This window comes from Rutilus rutilus, assembly GCF_951802725.1.
Source record: "Rutilus rutilus genome assembly, chromosome: 2".
NCBI classification, from domain to species: domain Eukaryota; kingdom Metazoa; phylum Chordata; class Actinopteri; order Cypriniformes; family Leuciscidae; genus Rutilus; species Rutilus rutilus.
This window is the reverse complement of record NC_140210.1, coordinates 59,362,612-59,374,079: the sequence shown is the minus strand read 5'-3', so window position 1 is coordinate 59,374,079 and position 11,468 is coordinate 59,362,612. Positions and strand designations below refer to the sequence as shown.

The 11,468-nt window shown below is 40.9% G+C and overlaps 1 protein-coding gene across 1 annotated transcript in view; it reads left to right on the top strand.

Annotated features, from left to right (window-relative positions):
• LOC311286308 (uncharacterized protein) overlaps window positions 1–6,621 on the top strand; it is a 28,934-nt gene extending 22,313 nt beyond the window's left edge. Inside the window, exons 7-9 of the mRNA XM_084402448.1 lie at window positions 1,391–1,437; window positions 1,518–2,106; window positions 5,080–6,621. Of these exons, the coding sequence (XP_084258574.1) occupies window positions 1,391–1,437; window positions 1,518–2,106; window positions 5,080–6,277 (1,834 nt within the window). The 3' untranslated portion in view covers window positions 6,278–6,621. The remainder of the gene's footprint in view (window positions 1–1,390; window positions 1,438–1,517; window positions 2,107–5,079) is intronic.
• The last annotated feature ends 4,847 nt before the right edge of the window (window positions 6,622–11,468 follow it).

Genomic DNA, 11,468 nt, shown 5'->3' with positions numbered 1-11,468 from the left:
TGGACATTACAAATGTCTGGGAGCGCTCTGGCGGTCTCTGGTGGTGCAAAAATGCATTACAACTAAATTCAATGCACGCCATTGACGCCACTTAACTGAGCAAAATGTTTCACTCGGTTACGCAATTTTTAACGGTTAATCGGTTAACCATGGACACCCCTAACACACACACTTGCGTTCAAAGGGAGGATGATGCACACACACACTCTCACACACACACACTCGCGTTAAAAGGGAGGATGATGCGCACTCACTCACTCACACACACACTCACACACACACTCTTACGTTCATAGTGTTGGAAACTCAGAATCGAAAGACCAGGAGACTTGGTTGTTTCTTCAGCAAGATTGTTTATTGAAAACACGAGCTGTCGGTCGCTGCAGTCACCATAGTCTGAATCTGTGAAAGCTTCTTACAGTTTATATACATTTAGGGGCAGGAACCAAAAAGACAGGTTTAGGAACCGGTTCTTGACCGAGAGTGCTGCCCACCCTAATTCACTCAGCATATCTATTCAAATGGTGAGACCCGAGTACAGGGCTGGCAGAACTCTTGTTAAAACACAAAATCCGAGAGCCTTTAAGAGTTTCAGTAAAACAGGACTGACCGGAGTCTTTTGCTAGAAAACTCTGATAATAATAACGTATAATTCAATGTAAACCTAAATTAAACATTTTAATAAATTTGGAATCCCACAATAGGGAGGATGATGCGCACTCACACACACACAACACACACTTGCGTTCAAAGGGAGGATGACGCACACACACACACACACACACACACACAGACTTGCGTTCAAAGGGAGGATGATGCACACACACACACACTTGCGTTCAAAGGGAGGATGATGCACACACTCTCTCACACACACACACACACACACACACACACGCGCGTTAAAAGGGAGGATGATGCGCGCACACACACACACACACTCACACACACACACACACTCTTGCGTTCAAAGGGAGGATGATGCACACACACACACACACTCTTGCGTTCAAAGGGAGGATGATGCGCACTCACACACACACACACACACACACACTCATACACTCTTGCGTTCATAGGGACGATGATGCACACACACACACACACACACACACACACACACCCACACACACTCGCTTTAAAAGGGAGGATGATGCACACACACACACTCACTCACACTCACACACACACTCTCGCGTTCAAAGGGAGGATGATGCGCACACTCACACACACACACACACACACAATTGCGTTAAAAGGGACGATGATGCACACACACACACACACACACTCAGTCACACTCACACACACACACACACACACACACACACACACACACACTCTTGTGTTTCCTCTAGAAATGAATATGAATCATGTGTGTGTTTTATAGTGTGGATCATTGTGGAGAGTTCAGAATGACAGCAGGATTACACAAATGTAGGTCTACACACACAATCATTTAGTGATTTATTGTTGATTTGTGTCATTTAGTGAAATGTTTCTCTTCTTGTGTTCAGATGCCTGTGATCTCACACTGGATCCAAACACAGCACACACTCAACTCATTCTGTCTGATGAGAACAGGACAGTGACGCGTGTGGAAGAGCGTCAGCCGTATCCTGATCATCCAGAGAGATTTGATGATGATATTCCTCAGGTTCTGTGTGGAGAGAGTCTGACTGGATGCTGTTACTGGGAGGCTGAATGGAGCGGAGATGCTGGTCTTATATCTGGTATATCAGTGTCATATAAAGGAATCAGCAGGAAAGGAGAGAGAGAAGACTGTGGGTTTGGATGGAATGACAAATCCTGGAGTCTGATCTGCTATAAAAACAGATTCACTGTCTGGCACAATAATAACTTCACTGTTATTCCTGACGTCTCTTCATCCTCTAAGAGAGCAGGAGTGTATGTGGACGTGTCGGCCGGGACTCTCTCCTTCTACAGCGTCTCTGACACACACACACTCACACACTTACACACACTCAACACCACATTCACTGAACCCCTCTATGCTGGATTTGGGGTTGATCAAAACTCCTCAGTGTCTCTGTGTGACATTAAACAGCGTCCTGAGAGAAACAACAGTGATACACACACAACCGGGTGAGTGAAATATACTGTGTCTTAGTGAAGGATTTCTCCAGACTGAATAATAGTTCAATCCTCTGTTCTTCATACATCACTAAACACTAGAGATGCACCATATTGGGTTTGTGCTGATACTCCATATGCTGATATTTCACAACATGTTTTGGCCAGTACCAATAAATACATATTTTCCTTTGTTTTGAAACAACACAGAGTCTCTCCTGTGCAGAGACTATAAACACATTATTCTTCATTTTAGTTAGACACCAGCGTTGGGCGTTTATCTGTATAGGTTAAGTGTTTCAGCCGCCCTTTTCAAACTGGCGCAAGAAAATGCAACAGAATTTGATTTGTTAAACATGAAGAGGATTATCCGTCTGGCATGGCCGCTCGCTCTAACGTTAACCTAGATAAATGTTCACTATTATGAAGCGCATATCCGAGTGTTTGTGCGGAGTGTGGAGCGCACTGCATGACGGCGCCGGCGCCATCACTCGCATTTTCCTATCAACAGTGGAAACAACTTAAAATACTCAATCATTTCTGGTCATACAGAAAAGAATAATACATCAGTCACAACTACTTTTATTTGTGTAAACTCACAACAACAAGAAAACGTTGTGCTTTGGTAAAATAAAATAAAACGAACAGGGCGCGCTTATGATCTCTGTGAATTGGAGCGCGTCTCAAACATTAACTGAAAAACAGTGTATAGACAAGCCTCACAGACATGAGAAATATAGCTATCTATATAAAGCTTATAAAAAAATGTCCACCAACAAAAAAAATCCAATTGAAAGCAAATACATACGGTATACCATCTGATTATGTAATCCTGCCCGTATGAAAGGCGCATCTAGGCTAAATTACAGCAGAGATGTATGGAGATATGTTTGCAGGCAGCCTACACTGATTTAGAAAAGACTAGTTTATTAATAAACAATTAAATGTTTCATTATTTTTTTCAGACACATTTATTATCATTAGCCTACTTTTACCGGTGCTTTGCGGCAAGTTTTATGCATGCGCTTGAGCGCAGAATAGCCTACATGCACCCAGGACTGAATATAAATGTGCGATTAGTCCTAATTGCTTAAATGAATGACTACTCGTCTAGAAAAATCATATGGCAACTGTAATCAATAGCCTACATTTAATATTTTACATTATTTAATTAGTAATTAGTTTCCAGCTCTTTACATTAAATTGAGTTAGCATAATTAGTTAATTAACTAATAAAACAAGAAAATAAAGTTTAAATTAATTTCTATATAGCATTGCTTATTCCACCACACAAAGGACTGTTTATAAGGTGACAATCCGTTATACATGTGAAGATTGTAGGCTGTATCTTGAAGATTTTTGTATTGTATCTTCTGTTATAAAGACGAAGATTGACATTTCGTTAATTAAACAAAATAAGAACACAATGTTGTAAAAAATGAACAACTTAGGCTATGTTCTGTTAGATGTGTTTTGACTACTTTTTGTTTAATTATATCTCTAGGTAATGAAGATAGCCTATTAACAAAAATAAATCTTATATATAGGCCTAATATATAAAAAAATGATAATTATAGGCCTATATAAAATATATTTTTTTAAAAAGGCCTCATTGATTAATTTTGCCTGATTGGGGGCTGCTTCTATTTGCTTAAGCTTTTTGAACGTAGAAGTGTGATAAAGGCGTGATAGGCTATCAATTTTATGTGGATAAAGGCATATTTTGTACATGACTACACATGTCCTTATAAGGCCAAGAAAATATGTCGTTTTAACGACATAAGATCTCGTTATTACGAGAAAAAGATGTCGTTTTAACGACATAAGATCTCGTTATTACGAGAAAAAGATGTCGTTTTAACGACATAAGATCTCGTTATTACGACATAATTGAGGGGAAAAAATAATATGTATGTGGCAGCAATGCGTCACCGTAGTATGTTGTTGGTTTTGAATTGTTGGTAATACTTTACAATAAGGTCCCATTAGTTAACATTCGTTAATGCATTAACTGTATTTGTTAACGTTAGTTAGTCAACTGTTCATTGTTAGTTCATGTTAGTTCAGGTCCATTAAATAATATTGACAGCAGGGACGTGCACAGGGGGGTTGCTCAGGTTGCCCGGGCAACTTCCCATATGCCCTTCTCGACTCACGTTGCCCTTCCGAGGGGGAAAATAAATAAATAAAGAATTTCACGTAGGCCTAGATAAAAAAAAAAAAAAAATCGCAAAGCCTCATTCACTTTCATTCGGGCACCGAAAGTGAAAGTCAGTAGGGGAAGGGCTAACTCTGTTTACGTGGCTGCAGCGCTGCACGCGACCGGTGTAACACGCAATCATACTACAAATCATGCGTAGTTGCCCAGTTACCATAAGTACCATCAGAACTAAATACGAGCAAGAAGCACAACTGAATGTACGGGAAGCCAAAAGGTTAAAAAAGATTGTATTTTTTCCCGAAATTTAAGCTTTTTTTATTTTTTTATTAGAAGCGAGTTTTTCCCCATCTGTCAATTCAATCCAGATTATTTCTTTTCAAATTTAAAACAATAAAATAAAAAAATAAAATAAAAAATAAAAACAATAAACAATATGAGGAACTCTTTTTCTCATGTGTATTTTGGTGACATTTAACATATTGTTAATACATTTTGTATACTGTTTACAAAGTTATAAACCTGTCATCTCGTTTTGCAATCTTTATAAATAATAATAAGACCATAATATGAGGCATTGAGTTTGGACATAAACACGGTCAGATAAGGCAATTTGTATGGGCAAAAAAAGGGGGGGGGGGGGCTTTTTTGCTGCAGCCCCTTTTTCAGGTCAGAGCAACTGCCCCTCAAAATTCCTGTGCACGTCCCTGATTGACAGATACAACTTTTGATTTTAATAATGTATTAATAAACATTGAAAATAACATTAACTGAGATGAATAAAAGCAGCTGACTCTTTGCTTCTGCCTTCTTCTGGTTCTTCACAGGTTCTCTCAGCCCAAACCTTCTGGGCTCGATATTCACCCACTGCTGAACTGTCAGTCTTGTGTCCATATAGCTGATTCTGATCAGTGGCTTCAGATTGAGCCGTCGGCCTGTACAGATGAAGGAGGGTCAAAGTTCAGGGTCAGCACTGACCCAGGCCGTTACGAGTGTGTCAGGACCAGAATGCGATGGGTCTGTGACTGTGTCGTCACCCTTCAGTACCGTACCGTAGACGGACTCTTCCTCAACGCAGAGCTGGAGAGGCTGCAGTGCAACCGGATCGGTCCAGTGATTGACGTGACGGTGATCTCAGGGAAACTGGAGGAAGTTCATCTGCCCCATTACGCCTGTTTAGGAGAGTCTGACCCCTCTCTCAAAGATGCTGTGAAAGTCCTCACCGTAAAAGACGAGGGAATAACCACAGAACCTGTGCAGTTGACCCGATTCCATGCTAAGATTGTCCAACCATCCTTCTCTATTACAACTTTAATTATAAGTTGGATAATGGGATTGTATGAACACTGCGATCTTCTTCTCTACATGCGTTCTAAAGATCCTCTCATTCTACATCTCTACTTGTTTCCAGTTGATGATCATGCAAAAGAAAAGGTTGAGAAGAAAGAAAAGTCATATGACCCAATAGATTATCCCAGACCTGGCAGGCCAATTCGGATGAACACGCCACACATTCTTGATGTTCCTGGTGCCTCCACTATCCATCCCAAAGAAGGGATCACACTCACAAGAGAAGCTCCCCCAAACTTCTTCAGGGTCAAGACTCGTCTGGAGAATGATCTTCAAATGACTCTTATCAGAGAAGAGGATAAGGAGGAGGTCTGGACTGCAACAATTGAGAAAGATGATCTGATCCATCCTAAGAGAGACGAGCCGCATCTGAATAGTGATCAGATTCATCCTAAGAGAGACGAGCCACATCTGAATAGTGAGGCAGATAAAGCAATATATTTTAAAAATCATCGGTCAGATCTCATTCAGAGGGTTACAAATGCCAAGATACTTGCAGATAAACTGCGTCAGCAAGAACTAATTCATGAGGAACAACATTCAGAAATCACACATGAAAGTTTAACCAGTCAGGAGAGCATGAGAAAGATCTGTGCCATCCTACACAAACACGGTGACGCTGCGAAAGCTGACTTCATCACGATTCTTCAGGAAGAGAAGCTTTACCACTTTTGATCATTGGTCTGATTCTCCACCGTGAGCTCAAGCTGTGTGTGTGTGTGTGTGTGTGTGTGTGTGTGTGTGTGTGTGTGTGTGTGTGTGTGTGTGTGTGTGTAAAACTGCTAAACATAAACTGAAGACTTTTCTAGTGAAGATTTAGGAAAAATATATTGCTTTAACCAAATATACATAGCAGCTTTGACTATCTTACAAAATATTAATTCATACTAACATTACAAAGAAATCTGATAAATGTGGGGTTTTTTTAAGATTTTATTTTATTTGTTTTTTTTTAATCATTGAAAGCATTATGTCTGTATGCTGATGTTACAATAAAAATTCACGACTGTTTTAATCTCAAGAAATGGCATGTATATTCATTCACCCATAGTGACAGTGACTACAGCTGATATCAAGGATGGCAAAATATATTTTTATTTTATATTCCACAGAAGAAAGAAAGTCATACAGGTTTGAAACATCATGAGGGTGTAAATGATGACAGAATGTTAATTTTGGGTGAACTGTCCCTTTAACATGTGTTGCGTTACTCCAGAATGTGATGATGACGTGCCCACTAGATGTTCAGTTAACACTGACACGTGTCTCCATCCTCTTTTTTTTAACTAACTTGAGTAGTATACAATATAGTTTACAAAATTTACATATTAATACATAAAAAAAAAAACATCAGAGTGTACACATTTATTAATAAAAAAAACTGTATATTCATAAAGTCTTTCTTAGTCACAATGTTCTCCAGACTGGTGCAATAATCCTTGGTCCCCTGGAGAAAATGAGTGGTCCCCTGGAGAAAATGAGTAACATTTGGCTTGGATCCTGACCATTTCTACTTGTGTACATTTTCCCAAAATAATAAAAAGTTGTAATAAATGGTAAATTATTATTATTATTACTTTCATTGGAATAATAGCCTACATACATATCAAAATTATTTAATTTAATTATAACATTTGTTTTCCTTCTAATGAGATTTTCCACATCCACCCAAAAAATCTTTTGTGTATACAATTACAAAACGGATCACATGAATAATCAATATCTAAACTAAACCTCTCCAACACACTTTTAGATGGATATATACCATGTACAATTTTAAATGTAACCTCTTTTATTTATTATTTAATATGCTTCACAAATACACCAAGCTTTATTCCAGTTTATATTTCTAAATAGACTGGTCCACAATGAGCTTTTTATGAGTAGCACCTGTTAAAATATTCCTAATATAGTTTCAGAATATCAATGTCTCCTAGAAACATGCTGTCTTTAACATATTGGTTGAATATAGCCTACATAGATTATCAACATAAAAATCGGCGACATTTTTAATTTCAAAGAAACGATTTGATGCGTTCACATGTGCAGCGTTTTTTTGTCTACCGTTTTTAACCCAAGAACGAGCATATATATATTGTTAAGTGAGCATGCAATTTATTCTGTTATAATGCCTCATATATATAGGCTAATATGATATTAACCGCAATTTTAACCTTGTAAGTGGAACATATATGCAATTTATTCTGTATTAACCAATGCCTTATATGTATAAGCTTATTAACCACGATTGTAACTTTGTAAGAGAAAGTGTTATATAAGAAAAAACACTGGAACTTGTTTTGTAAAAGTTTTATTGTGAATCTGGTTTATTAAGAAAAACACTGCAACTTGTTTTGTAAAGGTTTTTATTATGATAATGCATGAAAGAAACGACTATACTGTACTCGATGTGTAAGCATTTAATCAATTAAAAGAATTACCTACAGTAGATAGAAATAACACTGAGTAGTGAAAAGCATATATCTTAGCCAGAGGTGTAGTGGTAAAAAAAGAGGTGGGTAAACTATAAATTCTGGTGGACCACGACGTGGTCACCCCCGGTAAGGTGGGCCACTGCCTACCGGTATGTGTATCCTGATGACATCGCTATAGGCTATTATTTGATGGTACTACCAAGGGTATCTGTTTAGGAGACTTTGACTGTTTGGATCAGGTTTTAATTAGATGAGTGAACCCCTCTGGGTGCCTGTCAGAGCACAGTTTAATATAAGGATGAGGAGACAGTTGAGCAGGTTTAGATGATGTATTAATATAAGATCAATCCACAGAGGTACAGGTATGTCACAGGTAGGTATTACAAGCAGTAGAGGAATTAGTCTGGAAAACAAGAAACACCATAAAACGATAGTGAATAACAAGGTTAAGCTGGGCATATACAATATTAAACATCCAAAGGCAGCCAAAGCATACTAAATCCTCATTAGTGACATTTAGCCATAGAATATACAATTCAATAAAGGAAAATAAGGCATCACATTGTGAATTATAAACCATAAGCAACCATTTAAGATGATAAACATCACTCCATACAGTATATGAATAAGAGAGCACGTCAGATTTACATCACTCATCTGGTATAAACAGCTCCAAATCTTGAATTATCATTCCAAAGGAATGATAAATTTCCATCAAAACCAAAAAACAGTGATATACATATCAATAAAGAAGAATAATCACATATAAAACAGTGTCACTAATCTAAACTAAGAGAAACAATAACTGAGGGCATGTCTGGACATGCGTGCGTGAGGCAGTTATACCTAACTAAACATTTCGATCTCTATATACTCTATAAACTCAAACATAAGACAAACATGCTTACTTGTAGGTCAATGACTAACACCTCAAGGTAACTTAAGCAGCAAATATTACAGGTAACAATGTCCCCTCAGCGATCGGCGCAACATAACTGTTCAGCAGGCAACAGCTACTTCACTCACGAGAGCGCTCAGTCCGAGAATGATTTTCGGTGTCAGAATAAAAGTCCTCTCTTAAAGGAGCCTTTACAACAGCCGCCCCCAAAGATGAGAAGCATCTTTGTATTCAGGAAAGGCGAGTATTAATGAGGGCTAGGAACTCCAGGATCTTCTGAAGGCAATGATGGTAAGACAACCAAGCGGGCAACTGGTCTGGTGTATATTTTACCCTTGATCTGCACATCTGCTGATCTAATATGGCCATCGGGACTCAGGTGTGTCTGAATTACTTCACCTACAGGCCATAAACCTCGGGGCAACTGAGGGTCTATGATCATCACGTAAGTATGCTCTTGGAGGTCAGGAGGCGAAGCTTGCCATTTTTGCCTGGTCTGCAGAGTGGGAAGGTAATCACGGATGAATCTGGACCAGAATTGATCCGCCAGGATCTGGGAATGTCTCCATCTTCTGCGACTCAACATTTCAGATTCAGGATAGATGACCTGTGGCAACGATCCATCAGGCCGCCCCATGAGCAGACTACTTGGGGTCACAGGATCAATATCAGCCACATCCGAGGATACATAACCCAAGGGTTTTGAGTTAAGGATAGCCTCGACTTCCAACAAAGTTGTCATCAGGACCTCCTCAGGAACCGACTGGGAACCCAAAACCGTATACAAAGCTGACTTGACAGATCTCACTTCTCTCTCCCAAACCCCACCAAAATGAGGGGCTGCTGGGGGATTAAAGCGAAAGTGGATTTTCTGGCGAGCAAGATGACGCTGCAGTTCTGGAGCTAAGGCAGCATATGCTTCTCGCAACTTGCGCTCGCCTCCTCGAAAGTTAGTCCCTCGATCTGACCATAACTGGGTGGGGGTGCCTCTCCTAGCGATGAACCTCCTCAGGGCCATAAGGAAGGAATCAGTGCTCAGGCTAGGGAGTAAATCCAGGTGTACTGCCCTCGTGGTGAGACACTTAAAGAGAATACCCCACCGCTTTTCAGTACGTCTTCCAAATTTGATCAGGAAAGGTCCAAAGCAATCCATGCCACACGAATGAAAGGCGGGCTTGTAAAGCTGAAGACGGGCAGAGGGTAGATCGGACATCTGAGGCACCGAAGGCTGGGATCTCCACCGACAACATTCCGGACAGGTTCGCTGAAACCCTCGAACAGCTTCCCGGCCTCTCAGGATCCAATAAGACCTCCTTATTTCAGCAAACAGCCGTTCTGATCCAGGATGATGCAGCTGATTGTCGTAATGACGGATGATCAGGCGAGTAACTGGATGCTTGGGGTCTAGGACTACAGGATGGAGAACAGAATCCGCAAGGTCGGCCACTCTCCTCAAACGACCACCCACTCTAATCAAGCCAGTAGAAGGATCAATCTCCGGAGCCAGGGCGACTAGACGGCTACTAGGTTTAACTGTCTTCCCAGATTGTAACAGATGGTAATCTTCCGAGAAGGATTCCTGTTGGACCTGTTTAAGGACATGGGCCTCAGCTCGATGATAATCTGCGGCTTCTGGACCAGCGTCAGTAACTGGGTCAATCTGAAGTTCTCGGGCAGTGGCGTCCAGCAGGTCTAACCAGGTAGGATAGTTCCATCTATCGGTGTGGCTACAGGTGGTAGATGAGGCAATAACTCCACAAAAGGTTGACTTCCGCAACTCCGCTGGATCTTCACTACGCTCAGGATTAGGAAGGACCGGCCATTCTCTAGGGTCAAGGAGAAGGAAAGGGGGTCCTTGGGACCATCGGTTTGGGCTGGCAAGGTAGGAAAGAGATCTCCCTCTTGTTAGGTCATCGGCCGGGTTATCGGCAGAGTTAACATAACGCCAAGAGCACTGACCAGTAAGCTCCTGGATCTCAGCAATCCTATTGCCAACGAAAACTCGATAGCGACAGGATTCAGAGCTCAACCATTGAAGGACCGTAGTAGAATCGGTCCACAGTACAGTAGACTGTATTGTCAAAGTCAACTCGTTGGACAGCAACTTCGCAAGCTGGGCTGCCACCAGGCTCCCACAGAGCTCCAATCTGGGTATGGAATGTACTCTTTTGGGTGTAACACGGGAACGAGCGATAAGGAAGGACAGGTAGGTCTGACCGGCTGGGTCAATGGTACGTAGGTACGCTACGGCTCCGTAGGCTTGCTCCGATGCATCGGAAAAAATATGGACCTCGTGAGTAACTCCTTCAACCTCAACTTCAGGAGGGACATAAGGACGAGGAAGACAAACACTTGGAAGGTAGCAAAGTTCTTCTTCCCACTGCTTCCAGGAGTGGAGCAGGTCAGGAGGTAGGTTAGGATCATCCCACTGTCTCTGCTGGTTCCAAAGGTGCTTGACGATCACTTTCGCACGGGTGATGTAAGGAAGGAGCAATCCCAAAGGGTCATACTGCGTAGCAAGGACCCTATAGAT